This window comes from Myxocyprinus asiaticus, chromosome 36 (genome assembly GCF_019703515.2).
Source record: "Myxocyprinus asiaticus isolate MX2 ecotype Aquarium Trade chromosome 36, UBuf_Myxa_2, whole genome shotgun sequence".
Taxonomy (NCBI): domain Eukaryota; kingdom Metazoa; phylum Chordata; class Actinopteri; order Cypriniformes; family Catostomidae; genus Myxocyprinus; species Myxocyprinus asiaticus.
This window is the reverse complement of record NC_059379.1, coordinates 19,396,033-19,419,164: the sequence shown is the minus strand read 5'-3', so window position 1 is coordinate 19,419,164 and position 23,132 is coordinate 19,396,033. Positions and strand designations below refer to the sequence as shown.

The 23,132-nt window shown below is 36.1% G+C and overlaps 1 protein-coding gene across 9 annotated transcripts in view; it reads left to right on the top strand.

The window, feature by feature from the left end:
* The window catches only part of LOC127426713 (neurexin-1a), a 220,116-nt gene that overhangs the window by 62,829 nt on the left and 134,155 nt on the right, over positions 1–23,132 (top strand). For 6 of the 9 annotated variants that reach the window (XM_051673676.1, XM_051673677.1, XM_051673672.1 and 3 more), the window contains 3 exons: positions 18,081–18,382; positions 19,279–19,302; positions 20,523–20,684. In XM_051673676.1, the coding sequence (XP_051529636.1) occupies positions 18,081–18,382; positions 19,279–19,302; positions 20,523–20,684 (488 nt within the window). The remainder of the gene's footprint in view (positions 1–18,080; positions 18,383–19,278; positions 19,303–20,522; positions 20,685–23,132) is intronic. The other 3 variants (XM_051673679.1, XM_051673678.1, XM_051673674.1) reach the window with 1 other exon arrangement.

Sequence of the window (23,132 nt, the reverse complement as noted above, 5' to 3'; positions counted from 1 at the left end):
TAAGCTGGCAAACTTGCTAGGTTGTGTCACCCTGTCCCTGGTACCATATAAACACAACATTGTTTTCAGATGGACAGAAATAAAAATGTGCCCATAATCCCAGACATTTTATAAAACCAGTCTGTCTTATTAGGGCTTACCAGGTCAAGAAAGTTCCACAATATATGGTCAGTTAACAGACTGTAGTCAGACTGTCTGAGGCTGACTAGGGAAAGAAAGAGTTGCCAAGCATCTCTTAGGCTTTTATAGAGAATGGTCTTAAATGGGTGGCAGATTCACTGGTACATATACAGAGTTAAGTCATGAATGAAAGGAGAGAAGAAATGGTGACACCTCTTTGAGGGTCACAGTTGGGAGATACAGTACAAACGATGCAGTCACTCCATTAGTGGTTACCTACACAGATCTGTGTGTGAGAGAGCTTAAAAATAGAGGATCAGTAACCTACAATCTGACTGACGAAAGCGGAGATACACACTTAAAGACAGACACTCACAGCAGAGAGCTGCATTATATCAGCATATTCAAGTTTCTAAAAATACCAGTGCTGAGAGGACAGCTTTCCACACAGCATCAAGCTGAGCTTACTTTAGCAATCTGGAGATTGGTGGTGGTACAGATCCAAGATAATGGCATTGATTTGCAGTAGGGATGAGGGATCTCTATACATTGCTATATGCTGGCTCTATATTAATTTGCTAGGTTAGGAATGGATTACTAGCTTACTACTTACTGAATACTGCACAGTATGTACTATATATTGCCTACTATTTTTGTAAAATTGTAAGTGAAAGATGATAACGTTTCAAACTGAAGAATGCTACAATGTTGTCACATGACCTCACTATGTGTCACATGGCCCCATCACCTAACATGTTTAATCAGAGACTGTATAGGAGGAGACGGGTTACTGGTATGCTTATGAATGGGAGCGATCGTAACGCTTAATATACTGTAGCAAGTGTAGGATTTGAAGTCCTGTCTTATAGTTAACCCTCTGGGGTCTGAGGGTGTTTTGGGCCCTGGATAAGTTTTGACATGCCTTGACATTTGTGCTTTTTTCAGTTGCTTAAAAACATATTAATGGCTAAAGTCTGATAACACTGTATTCAGCACAAACTGGGCTACAATAATATGTGAACAACATGTATGTACATGTTTGTATTTTTGAGAAAATAATGTTTATGCGTGGTTTTTGAAAAAACAAAAATTGTAAGTCACTGAAATAAGGCCATATATCACATACTAAACATTTGTTCACAAGACTTTTGAGAACTGGATCTTGTAGCTTAGAGTTTTTGCTACAAAAATGATGTGAAAACCATCCTGATCACTCATTCATACAAAACAATATAGTCATTTAACTTTTGTAAGACACTTTTAGTGTTAGAAAGGCCATATGCGAGGAGGCGTGGATGATCATGAATATTGATGTGATTCACACCTGAGGAGACAAAGACCCCTCCCCTGAGAGAGAATGAATGTGAGGAGACTTAATGATTGAATGTATTATCTGACTATACATTTTCTTTACATAAAGACTTAACTTTAGACCAACACTACCGTTTAAAAGTTTATACTGTAGATCTGTAAGATTTTTTTTAAATGTTTTTGAAAGAAGTCTTTTCTGCTCACCAAGGCTGCATTCGTTTGATCCAAAATACAGCAAAAACAGTGATATTGTGAAATATTTTTACAATTTAAAATTCCTGTTTTCTATTTGAATATATTGTCAAATGCAATTTATTCCTGTGATCAAAGCTGAATTTTCAGCATCATTACTGCAGTCTTCAGTGTCACATGATCCTTCAGAAATCATTCTAATATGCTGATTTTCTAATATGGGCATATTTACAGCACATTTTACACATTTACACCCAAACAGATATTTGCAAGCACAAACTTCGTTGATGATAATGAGGCAAATATAATCTAAACATTCATATTATTTTTATATCATATTACATATCATATTTATATCATACAGCATACAATTTAAATACCTGCTTTAGCCAAAACAACATTTAAATGTAACTAAAACTTGCCTATTAGGACATATTTCAAATGTCAATACTCTGAATACTGGTTGGCAAGTCTGGAAATAGTCCAGCTAGTAAAATATGTACATGTTTATATAAAATAGCATGTCAACTAATGTAAGAAAAACTAAATGACTTTACTCATCTGGAATTGTATCCTCGGCTGGATCAAATTGCTCTTCAAAATGTAAACGTTCGTAATCGGAGTCCCGCTCTTCTTCTGAGGAAAATGTGAACTCTTCGTCACTATCCAGGAACATCTGTAGAGCTTCCTCACCTGTGTAGCATGCCATCTTCCAAACGCGCAGGAAAGTGAATGAATCTGATGATGAAACTTGATGGTTTTTTAAGGCATTGTTGTGGGGGCATTTACCATTTGCATATTTGCATAGACCGCCTCAGTACATTACCGTATGAATAGCATGCTCTGTTGGTAGGTGGGATCACATTAGCGATAATGAGCTGAGCCAGGAGAAACTGTACATCGCTTTGTTTCATACAGATTACACTGCTGGAGAATATTTGTTTTAAATTTGAATTGTTTTATTTAAAAGTAGACATTTTAAGGAGGGCCTGGGTAGCTCAGTGGTAAAGACGCTGGCTACCACCCTGGAGTTCGCTAGTTCAAATCCCAGGGTGTGCTGAGTGACTCCAGCCAGGTCTCCTAAGCAACCAAATTGGCCTGGTTGCTAGGGAGGGTAGAGTCACATGGGGTAACCTCCTCATGATTGCTATAATGTGGTTCGTTCTCGGTGCATTGTAGTATGCTTTTTCAAACATAGCCAGTCGAGAATGTCTATAATGAAAATCTGTGTATGTGTATGTGTGCGCATTGATCAGATATGAGCTAGTTCTGGCACGTATGGATTGTATGCCATATTGCATCCATGCTGGACAGCTTCAGCAGAGAGTTAGTACTCTGGGAGCAGAGAATCTGAGCTATCCTCCCTGCTGTTATTCAATATCGGCACAGACCCATGCATCCACACTCACGGTCTGACGATAACATCAAATTACACTCATCCAGCACAGAGCTCTGACTGAGTCAGAGTATTCACAAAGAATACCTCTCTCACTCTCTCCTTCTGTCTGTGGGAATCTTGTTGGTATCCCAATTTTGTCATTTACTGATCCTCGTGTCGTTCCAAACCCATATGACTGACTTTCTTCCTTGGCACAACAAAGGAGAAGTATAACAAAATGTCTGATCTGCTTTCTTCCATATCATTTAAGTGAATGGGGATCAGGGGCTGGCCAGAAAAAAAAAAAAAAAGGAAAAAAAAAAAGCATCATAAGTTGTCCATACAACATGTGCACTATATTCCAAGTATTCTTAAGTCATAATAGATCAATAAGAGGAACAGATTTATAATGAAACTCTTATAACTTAAACTTTAATTTTTGTAGTAAATATTAGAGCTTTTGTGGAGGGGAAGATTATCAGTGAATAACAAAATAAATTTCATAGTCTGTTCCTCACACTATGCTTCAGAAGACTTGGAATATAGATATTTTTTATTTTTTTTATTTTTATTTTTTCATGTTGGAGCTTGACAGACCCAATCCCCTTTTACTTTGTTTATATGAAAAGGACAGCAGGATATTCTTCGAAAATTCACCTTTTTTCTTTCTTTTTTTACACAAGAGAGAAAGTCTTAGGGGTTTGAAACAACACGTTGGTGAGTAAATGATGACAGATTTTATTTTTTATTTTTTTGGTGAACTATCCATCAAAATTCTTCTAACTATCCCTTTAACTTGTACTGCCTGTCTCTTTCTCCCTCTCCTGACTGGACTTGTTTGTTTCTCAGTTTGGCTTATTTTTTTCTGATGCACTTTCTTTCTCCCCACCTCCGTTTCTGTTGCTGTATGTTTATATCCATCTTTCGCTCACACTCTCTTCTGCTTCTTTCTCTTTCTCGCTCTTTCTCTCTCTTTCTCTCTCTCTCACTTTCGCTAATGGGGTGCTCTGAGGTCTTGTGTGTAGGGAGGGGAGGAATTGGCAGAACACTGGGACATATGGCAGGGACTGAGTGAGAGGGTTGGCTGCTGGTTTGATGCTTCAGAGAGGTTGCTGGCTTTGACAGGTCGGACAGGTCCCAGAGCATGGAGGAGGACTTTCCAAAATAAAAGCCTCCACATGGTTTTCTCAAGAAGAGAAAAAAATAGCTGTGAAATAATTAACATTAAGTAAAATAATCTGTTTTTTCTCTTGTCTCACTGGCTGGATTCCAAAAGTTGTGTGAACAGAATCTGAGACAGAAATTAAGGTGCAGTCTGGAGATTTTTCTTTACTCTCCAATAGAGTTAGGAATCGAGAACTGGCTCTTATTCTTTTTTCTTTCTTTTTTTTTTTTTTTTTTTTTTGTTTTAAATACAGAACTAGAATTGAATGCTTTTCATGACATTTGATTTTGTTAACAGCATTAAACAATGTACTAAAATACTCAGTGTTTCCTGCTAGTGATGTCCAATTTGTCGAATAATTGTTTTGAGTCAGACCTATTAAGAAATGAAGCGCAAACAGTGTAGTCTGATTCGTGAACAAATAACTCTTACGAGCCGGTTTTATTTTAATGAATCGGTTCAGTGGCTTTCAAATCAATCTGAAACTCCTTAAAATCCGCCTCATTCATTACTTTTACGTTTTCAGACTCAAAATGAACCAAGAACTGTTACCCTTGTTAAATCAGGGTAGATTACTGACTGTTCATTCAGTTGATTTTGTGTAGTTGAATATACACATTCGGAACAGAGTTTTGCTTAAATAAATGTTAAGAAAACCTTTAAAATATAGTATGCTTCCAAAGTATTCTTTTGTAAGTTTAGTGTTGTTATTCTAAAAATAGGCAAAGTCAATGTATTTTTAATGGGATTGTTAAGGAACTGGAATCATTGGTAACACTTTACAATAAGGTTCAATTCATTATCATTAGTTAATGCATTAGGTATCATGAGCTAACCATGAACATTTTTATTTTTATTTTATTTATTTATTTATTTATTTATTTTACGGCATTTATTAATCTTGGTTAATTTATTAAAATACAAATGCTCATTACTGGTTCATGTTAGTTCATAATGCATCAGCAAATGCATATACTTAATGGTAACATAACTTTTAATTTTAAAAATGTTTTAGTATATGTTGAAATTAGCATTAACCAATAAGTGCTGAAAAAGTATTGTTTATTGTTAGTTCAAGTTAACAAAATTAGTAAACTAATGTTAACGACCATATTGTCAAAGTGTTACAGAATCTTTCTTTGGAATCTGAATGAAAAATGCTGAATTCATTACGATTCCAATCCCTAGTCTCTACCATGCATTAAGGGCCTCTCGATTTAATGTGGTGTCCTAGAAAATGCTGGGAGTTTAAAAACACTGAGCCTCCATACCTAAGAATGAGTTCAAAAGTTGAGTTGAATTTGTTTGGAGAGACTTAGATGCCTGTAGGACAGCAGGCGGTGTGTTTGTGTGACGCTGGTTTGTCTCCTCACATTAGCATAAGAAAGACATTAATGAGGTGCTGTGGAGGAGAAGGAAGTGGTTTGAAGTCTGTTGTGACTTCGTGCTGCATGTTCCACAGATTCATGGCTCTTTTTTGAGATTTATATGTTTGGAGCAGTTAGCTGGAGGTGTCTGGTCACAGCTGAAGATAGAACGACATTTAATAGTGCCTGCTCTTAAAATGATAATCTGACACCTTTTTCATGAACACCATAGCCATGAAACTCGGATTTTCAGTGAAACTCAGAATCATTAATTCTCATTTCAAACCTAAAAAAAATATAACAATACTCAGTGTTATCATTTTGGCATGAAATTCTTTACAAAATATGTTTATGAATGATTAATGGACAAATATATTTTGTATTTAATGTTTTAAATGTGCATGTTCCAGTCCCTGATGTATGCACCTTTAAATAGTTTACCCTAAAATGAAAATTCTGTCATTATTAACTCACCCTCATGTTGTTCCAATCCCATATGACTTTCTTTCTTCCATAGAACACAAAAGGAGATGTTAGGCAGAATGTTAGGAACTGACAGCCTCAGTTACCATTCACTTTCATTCTATGAAAAAAAAAAAAGATGTAATGAAAGCAAATGGTGACTGAGGCTGTCAGTCCCTAACAGTCAGCCCAACATCTTCCTTTGTGTTCCAAAACAACTGAACATATGTAAAATATATGCTTTGTCTTATCACGAAGCACTGTATCCATCATCGAATCTAAATACTGGGGGTGAAATTCCGCAACACAAAAGTTTTATTTTTACCAGACATGAACTCTTATCTGAACAAAGAAAGACTCAAATATAATTTATCTTCCAAAAATGGACTGCCATTTGAAGAAATGGTAATTTCAGACAGAACAGCATCCATAATGTAACCCGCCTCAATATCCGAAATAATGAGCCAGACAGTCTTTTGTGCTTTTTGTATCTCCAGCTGTCTAATTCAATTCACAGGCAGATTTATGATGTGTAGAATAATCAATCAAACAATAAATCAATATTCAACAAAACACATCTGTGGCCAGTCAAGTATGAAGCTCCACTATGTAGCGCTGACTGAAAATAGCTTGACAGGTCTCAACTGTGTTACAAAATTGAGAAATTTTGATAACCGGCCTTATCAAAGATGGAGCAGCTAAGCAGGCAGAATAAGCTTGTCACACGCAGACAAATTAATCGATATTATGGACGTTATAGTTCCTATAGTTTGCTATCTGACCTTATGTATTTTATGTACTTTTATGATTATGTTAGCTGATGCTGTGAATGTACTTCAGACAATTCTTAGTAGCTAGAAGAGCTTACTGCCAGTGTAACTAGACCTCAGAGTCAGTTTAATGGTATCATTGCCGTCCACGGTCCATAGCCCCCGGTATATATTTAGCTTGGGTAATTGCAGTGTTATTATCTTCTGTTGTTGTCACTCCTGTTGTTTTTCTTGCTGTTGTTAGATTGAGTCTCGGCTGCGGCTTTAGAACTGCTCTCATTAACTCACTGTTCTATCATCTCCAGTGGCAAAACAAGCTGCCTGAGTGAGTACGTTGCTCACTGGGAGCCACTCGGACTCTCCTCTCCTCTCCTCTCCTCTCCTCTCTCTTACATGTGCATTGGGATAAATATACAGTGACCTCAAATGCATTTAGACACTTAAACCACATTTAAAAATGTATGAATATCACTGCATTAAATAACAGAATATCAAACCAAGTGACGTATATATATAGGCCAACATTCTGTCTAGCATCTTCTTTTGTGTTTCACAGAAGAAAGCCACATGAATTTGGAACAACATGTGGGTGATTAAATGATGACAGAATTTTCGGTATTTGGGTGAGCTATCCCTTTATAATTTTTGAAGTCGCTGTATGTGCTTTGATGAAAATACTGTATATGTTACATGCCTCGTGCCATATTCAGCTCTTACCTCTGTCAGAATAGGGTTAAATTTAAACCTGTGGAGGCGAGGTGAGTATCTACACACAATTAACATACAACACACACATGCATACACACATACAGAGTGCAAATTGTTCGGGGATCTATTGCACCTGCAACAAATTAGAGAGGAGGACATTTTGCTCGAATCTTAAGGCTGGAGACTCAGGGAAAGAAGGTGTGAAAAATGGGGAGAGGGGAAGTGAGGGCTGGTAATAAATTGTAGTTATATAGTTTTATGGAGGAGAGAGGGGGAAAGGTGTGAATACACATGTTTGTAATGTGGGCCTGCTTAATTGCTTCTTCTTCTCTCCAGAATGCCTTGCAACTTCAATATTTTCAGCGCTTTGAAGGGATTGTTTCCTAAGTGCTTTAATACAAAGCAACATGGTTTTTTTTTTTTTTTAAGATGTGGAAAAATGTCTAAAGGAGTGGAAGAACAACTTTAAGATCTGAATCAAAAATATATCTAAGATACAGATCTGACACAAAAGGTATTTTTATGAGAGCATATAGTTTTTTTGTGGGCCGGAATGCATTATGCATTACAATGTAAATATATAGGCTGATTTTTCAAAATGCACATAAAGGCAGCATAAAGGTAATCCTTTAGCCCCAGTGGTTAAACCTATGTCTTCAAAAGTGATATGATAGGTGTGGGTGAGAAACAGATCATTATTTAATTCCTTTTATACTATAAATTCAACTCCCTGCCCAGTAGGTGGCAATATGTATGAGGAATGTGAATCGGCAAAAAAAAAGAAAAAAAAAGAAGAATGTGAATGTGAAAGTGGAGATTTATAGTGACTTAAATATTTATCTGTTTCTCACCCACACTTATATCGCTTCTGAAGACATGGATTTAACCACTGGAGTCGTATGGATTACTTTTATGCTGCTTTTATGTGCTTTTACAGCCTTGACATTATGGAACCTGTTCACTTGCATTGTATAGACCTACAGAGCTGATATATTATTTTAAAAATCTTTACTTGTGTTCAGCAGAAGAAAGAAAGTAATACACTGGGATGGCACAAGGGTGAGTAAATGATGAGAGAATTTTCATTTTTGGGTGAACTATTCCTTTAATAGAACATTAACCTGTTTGGGAGAACATTTAACTCACTTTTAGCACCACTCTGTGGACATTTTGCCTCAAAACAGCCATGATTCGTGTTAGAAGCCAAGTTTTATCATTTTGAAAAAATGTTGCCAGTCATGTTTTTTTCTTGAGATGAGGTTATAATTGCCTATAGTGACAAACGTAACTGCAAAATTAATGACTGCCATTAGTCAATCAAACAGATATCCCTGTCCCAAACACACACCATTGGTTTGAGCTATTGTTGCTGTGTTGGGCTGGTTGGTAAGCTCAAACAAACAGATCAGTGTTTTCATAGTGCCACAGAGCCACATTGTTTATACTTTTCCATTGAAATAAACTTACGAAAGGATTACTTAACAGTATAGTTGTCTCTGCATCAAACATTGAAAAAAAATCCCCACTTAACCAACTGTAGTGAGAGACATTTAAAAGCCCAAACTGTTTTAGTATTGGACTGAAATAGAGACATACAAAGAGCATGACAGACAGACATTCCAGTTAGACACCATTATTAAATGAAATGCTAATAGTATGTGTTCAAAGGTATGCTGTTACATCCTACCCCCCTCTCCTTCCCCACTCTCTTCGCAAGCAGATAAAATACAAGTAGCCAAGCTATTACCTGAATGGATTTTTAAGTAATCTTGATCTAGTGGGGTAGCTTGAAGTGCATACACCCACTAGATTTATCTTTGCCCAGAGCCTCAGTCTCCCATTCGGCTCCATTGTCGTTTATCTCCCCTCTTGTATTCCCTGCAGCATCAATGAGGCCATGGTGGTAAACCTATATGTGATTTGCCACAACATACCACTAGAGATCATATATTGTAAAGGATGTTTTGCTAAAGGCCTATGAGAGTAAAAATCATGCCATACATCTCAAATTAATGCACCAGCTAGTTGTGGGGTCTGTTGACAGATGTATCATTTACACTTTAGTCAATGACAGTGAAACATTTCTCTAGTGAGTAAAATATTTGGTGTGCAAAACCAGACTAGTGTAGAAGTAGCTTTTTCCTACATATTAATTTCCTGTAACCGTGAGCAAAATTCATAATTCCACTGGTGTGCACCTTATGAAAAATCAAATCAATTCAGACAGATTTGACAATTTAGCTGGTGCCTATTCCCTACTCAGTCTGACAATAAATGTTCACTGAGATGGTGAAAAATCAGCCTGCCATCATAGAAGTTTCTCATAACTAGGAGACATATTCTACATTTATTTTGCAACATAATTTTTGAGTAATTTTACATGGGCTTTATAAAGTTTTAAAGCTGAAGTATATAATCATATGGCACTAGCTCCACCGAACGGTTTTAAAAACAGCTTTCTGAATACACCCCCCGTCTGCCGTTGGTCAAACAAAGAGATAGTCTAAGCGGATCACTCTAAACAAACAGATACATTTTCAAAGTGCCACAGAAAGACAGTGCTTACAGTTTTTGACAAAATTAACCTATGAATGGCTTACTAATAGTGTTCTCTGCATATTAAGCTTGGATAAGAGAAAGTATTTTAACAGAAAAAATTACATACATCAGCTTTAAATTTGGCTTAACTTATTAATATTTACTGTTTGCAAGTAATTATCGGCTTCATTGCTACTATGGCCCCATGTGTTTTTTAGGTATAACTGGAAAAGATGATCAGATACATAATTTAAAAAATAGTTTGCTCAAAAAATGTCATTATTTACTTACCCTCATGATGTTTCAAACCTGTTTGACTTTCTATTCACTGTGGAACACAAAAAGCGAATTTTCAACCAGAGGCGTCATGCCAATTCAAAGTAAGAGGGCACGTGCCCTCTCAGATATTTGAGCCAAGATGATTTTGAATGGATTATTTGAACTTCCAAAAACATATTTTTACCTTTGATAATTAAATTGAATGATTGTTGCATGTAAAAAAGAATGTGTATGTGGCAGACATCTTTATTCATTCTAAATTTAGTTTTAGAATGAATTTTTCTATTGTCAGTCCAATTGAGTCACATGTTCCGCTAAAAGTGACGTCCTGTGGCTGCCTTGGATCGCGCTCACGGGGAAGGTCGAGCACATATGGGAAAGCACGATGTTAAGCTAATTAATTAAATCAACTTATGTGCATTTAACCATTCCTAACTGTGTCTGTCTCAGTGGAACAGTCAATCCTTTTTTCATAGTCTAATATAGATTATGTCAGTATTTTTATTTGATCGGTCGCTCTTCATTTCCTTTGGTGCTGAAATGCGTTTGACTGGTTTTGCAGCGTAACACTCTCTTTTCTTCATGTTTAAAGAAAGAAGCAGTTCCTCTCCTTTCCAGCCATTATTAAAAACTGTTTTTTTATTCTTCTTTTTTTAAGTAATGAAAGGCAGTTTTACATGGTTCCTCTGTAGCAGCAGATTTTGTATCCATTGAGAAAGGTGGCGGGCGGCTGAATGGATCGAGACGACCCGCGCTGTTTACATTCTCTGTCTAGGGGAAAACTGTAATGTGTCAAACAGTGATGGCAATTGCAATAACTGGCATGATGAAGAGACAGTATTCTGTGTTTTCTTGGCATGTTTCAGAAGACGAAATATAAACAGATATGGTTTGCTTGGCGACACTGTTATTGTTAATGCTGCAGCAACTCTCTCGTTTATGGGTTCTTCTCTTTTATAAAATTGTACATCCTTGTTCCCTTTCCTTGCATTATTTCTTCACAAATTTTCTGTGAAATATCAAGAATATTTTTATTATTTACTGTGAGCATTTTTGGGCGGAACCTTGTTATTTTCTTTTTGATTCTCTCATGAATAAAAAATAAATAAATAATCTCTTTGTGGATTATAAAAAGCTGGCATTTAAAGCACATTTCATTTTAATTAAATGAGGCCTATGTTTAAAATTCGATGCCCTGTTCAGTTCTTAATTTATTTTAAATGCATCGACAGATTATTTATTTATTTATGTATTTATAGCCTACATATGAGCCATTCATTTATCGTAGTATTTTGAAACACTGACGTTCGACCTGGAATTTAGACTCTTAGACTATCATCTAAGAGTGAGTTAGACTACCTTTTGTAAATTAATGTTTGGTTTCATTGTTCTAAAGTTGATATTTGATATATTTAATGTGTCATTTTATTTATATATTTAGATTTTTTTAAGTGTGGGTTTAAATACTCTATAGTTGAAATCAGAGGTCAAACTGAAGAATTAAGCCCTTGTAATTCATTTATATGACATTACATTATTTCACGCCTTTGTAAATGTACTATTACACCATATCTATTGTTTTTTAGTGTTATTAGTGCTTTGTAAATGTACTATTACACCATATCTATTGTTTTTTAGTGTTATTAGTGCTTTGTAAATGTACTATTACACCATATCTATTGTTTTTTAGTGTTATTAGTGTTCACTTATTTCTTGTTTTGTACTTAACAAAAAAAGTTAATACACCTGAACGCATATATCACGATGATTTTATGAGCAGCTATGCACAATGTTAAAACCCACACGCTGTTTTAGGCATTCTAGGTGTTTTTATTTGTTCTGCGTTTACTTCGTTTATATTCAAATGTATGAATTTGACTCATTATGTAATGAAGACAGACAAAAAGAGGTATTGATAAAACATACATCTAAGGGTGAAAAACACCGCTACACCAAACAAAGCACCACAAAAATATTTTACTATCTGACTTTTCCACTCAGAATTTGATGACTTTGACAGTTTTGTGCAAACAAATGTTATAGTTATTAAGCTTATTTATTTTTTGAATGTCTGTTGTCCTATTGAAGGGCAGTGCTTAGTGTCTAAGAAACACATCTGATTGGTGTCTTGAGGAAATTACTCCAGCCTAATTATACAGGGCTTTGACTAATCATCGACATAACCCACCAACTAGTCGATTTTGAAATTATGCCGTTTTACACATCCCCTATACAACACAAAATACAAACCATTTTATTTGGTTAATTTTCTTTTAGTAAGTTCATTTAGTTAGTTTTATTATCTGTAATTACACAACTTACACTGAACATGGAAAACTACATTTACAGTAATCACCTCATTCAGGGGAAGGCTACATTTTCACCTTCTTTAGAGATAGTTTTCAGCTCACTCTCTATTGAGCTGAGACACATTTTGCACTGCCTCTTATGTCATGTATGGAAAATATGTGCACAAAAGAAGTGGCAAGAGCACCACAAAGCGATATAAAACTGTCCGAAAATGCAATCGAATGCAACCATTACTGATACAATTACTGATTAAAACAGGTGTTTTACACAGTTTCCTGTGGTGGGTTGGGTTTGGTTGACCCTGGTGCCCCCTCAAAAAAATTAGGTGCATGACACCCCTGTTTTCAACCATGTACCTGACAATCTTTTCCATTCAATTACAAAGAATGGGAATGAAAAGGATGCAACAGGATCACAAAGTTGTCCAAACCACTTATGCTCTATATCCAGCTCATCTGAAGTAAAAGCTTTGTTTAATGTCTTTATTCTTAAATATCTGTATCATCGTTAAATATCATAAAATAATACTTGGTTGATGTCATGAAATACTCATACTAAGATGGAATAAGATATGGGCAGGGTTGGGGAGTAATGGAATACATGTAACGGGATTACGTATTTAAAATACAAAATATAATAACTGTATTCCACTACAGTTACAATTTAAATCATTGGTAATTAGAATACAGTTACATTCAAAAAGTATTTTGATAACTGAAGAGATTACTTTGCATTTTATTGTCATTTGTTTCATTTAATATTTAGTCTTTTCAGATGGAAAACATTTATACATACAAATGATGCGATCCAAAGTGCATTTGAACAGCAGCGAAACACTTTCTTATGATGTGTTACATTCATACAAGCAGACAGAGAAGTAAGTTTGAAGTAAGTTTGGAGCTGAAGAAATAGAAATAAACCTTGTGTAAATTGTCAGCTTCATGCTTAGCTAAAATGCTATTTCTAGCCATTTTACATGCACAATTTACCAGGCCCGATCATATTTTTTTATCAAGCAAATTCACGTTGGATTATAATTTCTTTTTTTCTAGTAAGACCTTTGATATTAGGGCAAAAATTGTATTCTTGATAATAATTTTTGCATTATCCTGTAAAAATATCTTTATCTTGTTTTAGAAACAACACTGCATAAGATATTTAGAGAATGTATTTTTAACGTGTATTTTGTCTTACTGTACTGGCAGAGTTTTTATAGTCAAAACAAGTGAAAAAATCTACCAGTGCTGAAGAAGTAATCCAAAGTATTTAGAATACGTTACTGACCTTGAGTAATCTAACGGAATACGTTACAAATTACATTTTACAGCATGCATTCTGTAATCTGTAGTGGAATACATTTCAAAAGTAACCCTCCCAACCCTGGATATGGGTATGTCTAAATGAGTTTATTAGATGGCTTTTGTTGAATAGAAAAATGTAATAATGTAATAATGTAATACCACCCCTGCAGTTTTGTTAATTAGACAGATTCTGTCATATCGCGTGCAGCTCAATGCAGACAATTAGAGGTGACACTATTGTCAGATGTTTTTTTTTTTTTTGTTTTTAATAGTTTTTTTAATAACCCACCCTTACTGGGGGGCATCAAATAACAGCTTTCATTAAGCTCTTCTCTCTGACAGTTTCATTGTGAGAGGGAAACATGAATTCTGCACCAACAGGAAAAGGTACTGCAGCTTGTCTTCCTATAGTAATGCTTAGGTAATTCTGTATTTAGTCTTCACAGGCTGTCGCCTGTAGCAGCTATATGCTAAAGAGTTCACAGTGCATGATGCCCCAACATTCCTGTCTAAATTGAAGCTAATGAAGAGGTAATTGCTCAGTCAGTATACCTTGCATCAAGCCACAGGTGTGATGTCAACATGAAATCAAATGAAAATGTGAAAAGAGAAATTTCATTTGGTAGAAATAAAACAAAACGCATAACAGTAGAGCAAATGAACAGAACTGTTTCTAACTTTTCTACAACATGCTCATTATGGTACTGTGAACTTGCTAGTTACTATTGCCACTGCTAATCCCTTGATCAATATGCAAATGAATAAACGTTTCTAACTTTAATTCACCTTGGAGTAATATGATGGAAGGATAGAGTTGCTAAAGTACGATTGGTCAAAAATTCTAACGCTGGACTTTAGTGAGGGTTCAGTTGACCCTATTTACTTTCTTTATAGACATTTCTGATCTTACTGTATAAAAATCATTGATTTACAGTATTCCAAACACAAAAATGTTTTTTTATATATATTTTTTATAATTTTTCATCAAAATGTAATAACGTGTGTCCCCTCTGAAACACCATTCCTTGATACTTGATACTGATCTCCTGCACAACCTCTATAAGACATGGGCGTGTCAGTTAACAAAGACAGTAATAATATTCCAAAAAGGAGCTGGTCATCAAAAATATATCTTATAAAAAACAATCTGAGATAAAAAAAAAAAAAAAAGTGCAGGACCTTGGCCCTTTGAAACTAAAAATTAAATAATACAGAAGCCTACTTATGATGTTGGACAGAAATGACAACAAATCATAGGAAAATACTATCTTCTGTTGGGAGAATTTTAATTTTAAGGGCACTTTTATCCAACAGATTACAACAGTCGTTTAAAGCTGTCTTTAAAGCTGTGGTTATTTACTCTTCCTATTTCCTTGAGGGAGAGACTAGAAGCCTTTTAGAGAGTGATGACAGATCTGGTACTGTTGGAGTTGAAGATTTGATTTCCTGTAAGAATATTTGAAGAGAGCAAATCTGATGAGAGATGGGACAGTGGAGTCACAATAGAGACTGATGAGATGAAAGACTGATAAAGCTCTGTTACTGGCTTTGGAATGGGGATTTGAAAGCCATTTTGTGGCAAGCCTTCATATTGTAGAAGAAGTTACTCTGGGCTTTCACTATTTACCTATGTAAAAATGTGTTTGTGTGTGTGTGTGTGTGGGGGGTAGGTTTAAGTGGTTTACAAGGACTTTTTTGGTAATTACAAGGGTATTATGCTATAAATGTGGTTTATGAGGACATTTCTAGTGTCCCCATAATTCAAATTGCTTAAAAACATACTAAACGATGTTTTTTAGAAAATGAGGTTTAGGTTTAGGGTTAGGGGTAGGGTTAGGGGATAGAATCTATAGTTTGTACAGTATAAAAATCATTATGTCTATGGAGAGTCCTCATAATGATAGTTGCACCAACATGTGTGTGTGTGTGTGTGTGTGTGTGTGTGTGTGTGTGTACATGTGCGTGTGCGTGCAAATGCCTGTCTGCTGGTGTGACTCTGTGGGTGCCTTCCTGCACTGAGTCACATTATAGCTGACTCAGTGGTAAAGAGAGGAGTTGAAAGATAGCCAGAAACTGCCCTTTGGCTCTTTGCACGCACACACACACACACACACACACACACACACACTTCATAAGCAAAGACAAAAAGCATCTTTAAAGGGAAAGGTCATTTAAAAATTACAATTCTGTCGTCATGTTCCAAATCTGTAGGCCTTTTTTCCATGGAACTTGGACGTTAGCATTCTGCCTGACATCTCCTTTTCTGTTACACTGAAAAAAAAAAGAAAGTCTTACATGTGTGGAACAACATGAGGGTAAGTAAATGATGACAGAATTTTCATTTTTGCGTGAACTCACAGTGGACACCATAAGAGAGATTGAGTAAATGAGCCTTGATGATATCTCCAGAGCTTATACTGAGAATATTCCAGATAATTCCAGAGCAAATGAGCTAGTCTTATGATGTGTTAGGTTAATTGTGTTGCAGATTCTGAGATTCATGGTGATTTGGTTCAGTATTGCTGTAAATTGGATGATAAAGTCATTAGTATTCCTGATGTGAAGTCGACTTAGTGCACTGTAACAGTGTAATTGTATTCACCGGTGAGAAGGTAGCTGTGAAGATAGGACTTCACACTTTATTAATGGCTGCTTTAATATTTTTAATATTTTAACCAAGTTCCTAAAATACACACAAATCTGTGTGACAGTCAGAGTTGTTTGTGCAAATGGAAAGAGGAGTGTGAGTGTGTGCGCATGAATAACGTATGTGTGTGTGTCTGGGTTCTGTGCCAGCGCACTACAGTAATGGATCTCACTGACTGATTTGGTAATTATGTCCTGATATGTGTGGCTGCTTTATTTATGATCATCATTATCAAGGATCTTGGGTCTCATTTATGAGCAAGATGGCTCTGACCTCAATCTTATACAGTAGGTGTGTGTGTCCTTGTGTTTACTGACAGCAATTCACTCTTAGATTCACTGTGGTAAGTTCCTTCTACCTTTGACCCCTTTAGTTTGACATCCCTGTCAAAAAGACCAGCATATGTTGTGTTTCGGGTGCTGGCGTGCTCGTGTCCCTACCATGCTTCTTAATAGGATAGTTCACCCAAAAATGTAAATTCTCTCATGATTTACTCACCCTCGTGCCAGATGTGTATGACTTTCTTACTTGTGCTGAACACAAACAAAGATTTTATGAAAAATATCTCAGCACTGTAGGTCCTCAAAATGCAAGTGAATGGGTACCAAAATTTGAACCTCAAAAAAGCACATAAAGGCAGCATAATTCATACATAATTCATAGGACTTCAGTGGTTAAGTCCATGTCTTAAAGAAGCGAAATTATAAATGTGGTTGAGAAACAGATCAATATTGAAATCCTCTTTTACTACAAATCTCCACTTTCACATTCACATTCTGAGCAAGGAGGAGAATTTATAGTAAAAAGGATTTAAATATTCATTGTTTCTCACCCACACTTATTTCACTTCTGAAGATATCGATTTAAACACTAGAGTCTTATGGATCACTTATATGCTGTCTTTATGTGCATTTTGGAGCTTCAAAATTTAAGTACCCATTCACATACATTGTGAGGACCTACAGAGCTGAAATATTCTTCTAAAAATCTTCATTTGTGTTTGCAAATGAAAGAAAGTCATACATATCTGAGATGGCACGAGGGTGCGTAAATGATGAGATAATTTTCATTTTTGGGTGAACTATCCCTTTAACTAGCAAGACTTCATTTGTCAACCAGATTCACTGGAAATATTATATTGGTTGTCAAAAAAAAAATTCTGGTGAACAGCAAGGCTATACTATTCCACCAGCAAGACGAGCATTAACCAGTCTAGACCAGCATAAAAGCAGGTATGAAGCTTTTGCTTTTGGCTCTTAAGTAATTTGAAAATGGTCAGTCTTGTTTCCAGAAAATGTGGGAACCAATGGACAAGACAGTAAGTGATCTACTCTATATTACTCTGTAATATAGGGCTATATGCACTGATGTATTAATATTTGCTCATCTTTTCAATAACTTAAAGAATCTCATATTGCCAAAGAATTGCCTTACTATGTGTTTGGTGTTAATGCAATTTAATGGAACTATCTGCACAGTCTGCTCCAGGCTTATCTGGCCTTAATGTCCTGTGTTTCTCCATGTTGTTACAGAGAGAGAGGAGTATGTGGCCACCTTCAAGGGTTCAGAGTATTTCTGTTACGACCTCTCCCCGAACCCCATCCAGAGCAGCAGTGATGAGATTACGCTCTCCTTCAAGACCCTGCAGCGCAACGGACTGATGCTCCACACTGGAAAGTCTGCAGACTACGTCAACCTGGCGCTGAAGAACGGCGCTGTCTCGCTGGTCATCAACCTGGGCTCTGGGGCCTTCGAGGCCCTGGTGGAGCCCGTCAATGGGAAATTTAATGACAATGCCTGGCATGATGTGAAGGTTACCAGGAACCTTCGTCAGGTAACCGCGCAGAAAAGGCAAAGGTCGAGATTGGATGGTATTTAGATTACTAGCAATAATCATGAGCAACAACTCATACACTTTAATTAAGACAATTATTCAAAGTAGTTTTGATTGCAAATTATCTGTTGAAAGTTGTTTTAAGACTAGAATGAAAATCTGTTAAGAGCTAATCTTTCTAAGACAGAAAGTTTTCTTATTGCATATTTAAATGTAGGATTTTGACACACTTTTACATTTTAATGAGAAACAGTGCTCGTTCATATAAAATAGAGTTAGGGTAATAAAGCTCTCAATACTGAATTATTTATATTGAATGCATGAATTCAGCCTTTCCATGTTCATACATGAAGGACATGGGTGAATATACCCTTAACCCTGTTTCCGTCTACAAATATTTAAATGCACTTTCAGATGCTTTAATATCCATATTTTACTGTCACTATTTGATAGCACCACTTTCACTGCATTACATCAGAACGTCATCTGTCAACGCAGAACATATTTGAAGTGTCAAGACTTGGAAAAGATCCCTGTGTGGTATGAAGTGGGATAGGACAGGCAGTAAACATGAAAACTTGAGTAAAGTAAATAGGAAGAGACAGAGTAGACTAGAAGCATCCCAGAGGAACAGATACTGGGATCTTCACGGTGCAGATGTTCTGTCTGCTTCTCTTTTCCTTCTATTCTTTTGCCCTTTTTAAATGTTTACTAACCTGCTTTTGGGGAAAGAAACTAACCTTTCATCCATGGAATGTGTCATTTACTAACCTGTTACCTCTTACTAACGTGCAACGCTGATGTACTAACCTTGGCAAGAGACCATCTTTTTTGAATGAGGAACAGTGTTCTGTTCACAGTTTTTTAATTTCCTTTCTCCCCCCTTTTCCACAAAGCACTCAGGCATTGGACACGCTATGGTAAACAAACTACATTGTTCGGTAGATATCATTCTAATTGTTTCTTAGTTTGGGTTTGCCGTGTGTCTATTTTCCTTTTTTTGAATCGTAGACATCAATACTAAACAAAAAAAGGGGGAAAATGCGGTTGGTACTCTTTACGCTTACTTCCCCTTCCCTGCCCAAATTCCCCTTTTCTTTTTCTTATCATGAGTTCGGTTTCCTCTGCTCTTTATATCCCATCCATGTTTTTTTTGTTTGTTTTATTTTTAGGTTATCTTGCATCTTCGTTTTGTTTTGGGTTCTTTTGCATAAGGTTTTGCTTACTGACTGGTCTCAGCTGGCTGGCTCTGAACCTTTCATTGGTCCAGCTAGCTTTGAGGCCCAGAATTCAGCATGGCCTGCATCCTGGCCACCCTGTGTACTAAAACCTATGCTCCATCAGTACATTTGAGGCTGGCGTGGGTGGCCAGTCATCTTGTCTGTGGTGTTTTTCTTTTATTTGTGTTTCCTTTATCATGTGAACACTCTTATGCATGCGGACACCTCTACTGTGATTGGTCTCATGTGTCTCATTGGTGTTTGTGTCCTTCTCCCTCCTCTTCTCTCTTTATTCATTCCTGTGCAAACTGATCTTGGAAAAGGAATTGTTCTCTTTAACCATTGTTTGCATGCAGAGAGGGAGGGATAATGAAGCATGCATCCATTCAACCAGATCTGTGAGAGATGTGCCTCTAATTGCCTGTGCTTTCATTTCTAACCTCTTAGCATGCCGTGTTCTTTGTTTTACCTCATATAAAAACATTGAAAACTTCTGAAACTACTCACATGCACTGGATTCAAGCGATACTAACTCTAACACATATTACTAACACCATTTTTGTGTCTGCTGATCTACTTTTTGTGCTCTATTAGTGGCACCACTAACATTGAGCCTGGGCTAATGTGCCACAGACTTCCTCAGCTCATCTAAGACATACTAGAAAGTAAATATCTAACAAAAAACATGAATAAAGAAAGACAATAAACTGAAACAGACATGAAAATGGGTTCACATTAAATTGATAAAAGGAGAAAAGATAAATAAACAAATACACAAATAAGAGGCATTCAAGTAAAAAAAAACAAAACAACAACAACAACCAAGCATCCAAATCCTTACGAGGGGGACCAAAGCCCTGTAACAGTATTCAAGTTATATGTGAGTATAGCGTGTCCTTTCCCTGTGCTTTGTTGTCTAGGTTACAATATCCGTGGATGGAATTCTGACCACCACTGGATATACACAAGAGGACTACACCATGCTAGGCTCTGACGACTTTTTCTATGTTGGGGGTAGCCCCAGCACTGCCGATCTGCCCGGATCCCCCGTTAGCAACAACTTTATGGGCTGCCTGAAAGAGGTAAAGATCAAACATCCCTCTCTACACCCTGCATTGAGTGATATGGGCAACATCTTGTATTACCAAACTTATAATGTTAGTTTGCCCATAAATTTAAATTGTCATTATTTACTCATACTCATGTCGTTGCAAACCTGTATGACTTTTTCTTGTTTGCAAGACACAAGGAGATGTTGGGCAGAATTTAAGGGACTGACAGCCTCAGTCACTTTTCACTTATTGTATGGAAAAAATGCAATGAAAGTGAATGGTAACTGAGGCTGTCTGTCCCCAACATCTCCCTTGGTGTTGAAAGAAAGAAAGAAAGAAATAATCATATGGAAGTCATATGGATTGGAACAACATGAGGGTGAGTAAATGACAGACATTTCATTTTTGGATGAACTATGCCTTTAATTTTATTTAAAAAATAAATAAAATAAAAAAATAAATGTTTTGTTTTTGGTTTTTTTGTTTTTTTTGTTTTTTACAATTTACATTTTGTGACTACTCGGAATTGTCCTGAAAATATTCACTCCTTGACTCATTAAAGAAATTGTGTCCTATTGATGAGAAATCTCTCTTATAATTTAATTACTTTCCATTGATTCAATCTATTTGATTATTTTTTTCTGTAATAGAGATTTTGCAGTTACTTCTATTATCACCTATTTTCAGCTAATCTAATTATACAAAACATCCGATGGAGCTGAGTAAACTCGCACAATGTCACCTTACACTAACGTCAATACAGCATTCAAATGTACTTCTGCTAGTTTTATCATTTGTATGACTGTTTTTATACATATGGCTGATATCAGCATTGCACTGCTGTCTCTTGAGCATTTTCCTATAAAGTGTCCCTGTTCATGTTCTACATTGCACAGCTCTCTCTGGCCTTACCACATACATCAACAACTAAGGGAATTATTTATCAGTCGTCACGGACCGAAACACAACGGCATAGTTGAAATGCATTCTCTAATTAACATTGCTGATGTGCTTTCCTCACATCTGAAGTCTGTTAATTTGAAAATGGGTCACATATCGTCAACAGTGACAGAACTAACAAATAAACAAGAGTGTAACAAATAGGATAAATAAGTAAATAAATACATTTTAGTTTATGGGGAAGTGAAAAGTCTGCCTAATGAAATAAACTGTAATTACTCAGTATTGAGCAACATTTGATGGGTCTGATTCTCTGATACAGCACTACTCAAAGTCTTACATGCTCTCCTTATGATCTATTGTGATCGTAATGCTCCTTAGTGGAAAACTGCGAGGAACATGTTGTCTCATCCGTCATCTTCCTTCCTCAATGTTGGACTCACATCCCTGTGGAATGTGGTGTCCTCTGGTACGCCAGCTGGTGAAGTGAAGAAGTGCCAGTGAGTCGTTTCCGTGCCTGATGCAGAAATGTTTGATGTTTTACTGTGACACTGAATAAACAGTGCACTGCAAAACTTATCAACGGAAGTGAAACAGCAGCCATTTTTGATTTCTATAAAGAAAAATGCATGAAAAACCTATCAGGAAATTTTAAAATTGAAATTTCCAAGCCTGAAAAAGCCAATGTTATGCTCAGCTGTAAAATATTTCATAATTTAGAAATAAAAAAAAAAAAAAAAAAGGATTTTTAAAAATTCCAAACATCCATTGTTGCCAAATACTGTAGATTCAAAGTGTTTAATGCTAGAAATTTTGAAACATTGAATTGTAATGGACAGTCATATTTTGAACTGAAACACAGAAATCGAACTGACCAACTCAGTTGTGAGACAAGGAGGGATCGCAAAACCAGTCTAATGGCACACTCTTTAGGAAACTAAACAATGAAAAGTGCATTACAATCATTGCAATATTCTCTATGTTGCTTAATCTGTGCAGATGTATTCAGAATCTTCAATATATCATCAAGCCTTACTTGCAAAAATTAAATATGTATACAGAATAACATATGGCATTAAAATAAGGAGATTAACAGTTTGTTATGAAATAATGCTCTTGGTTGAAATTAAGATGCTGAAACTCTTAGTGAAACATTCATTAACCTATATAGACCCACAATTAGCAAGATCTGCTCACTGGCATTTAGCCTGTTAGATTATTTATCATGGCCCTTCTTACACAGTCTTCAGGTACAGTAAATCATGTTTTTACACCGAGGCAGTGAATTCTGATAATGCATCAGACAGTAAAACAAGTGCCTTTCTTAATATAATTTTATCACTTTAGTAGATTTGCTCACAAATACAACAAGCACTAAAATGACAAAAAAGAAAGATGTAAGTTTCTCAAATATGTGAAAGCGATGAGTACTGGAATAGCCTCCAGCCCTCATCTCAAAACCAACCCAAAAGCAATCAATCAGTGTCAAAACATGAAAGTGCAAACTCTTGTACGCTGTGGTCTGGAGCTGTGTGTAGGCGTTTTGTGTCTGTTTTCTGTGCTTTAGCACTATCATTT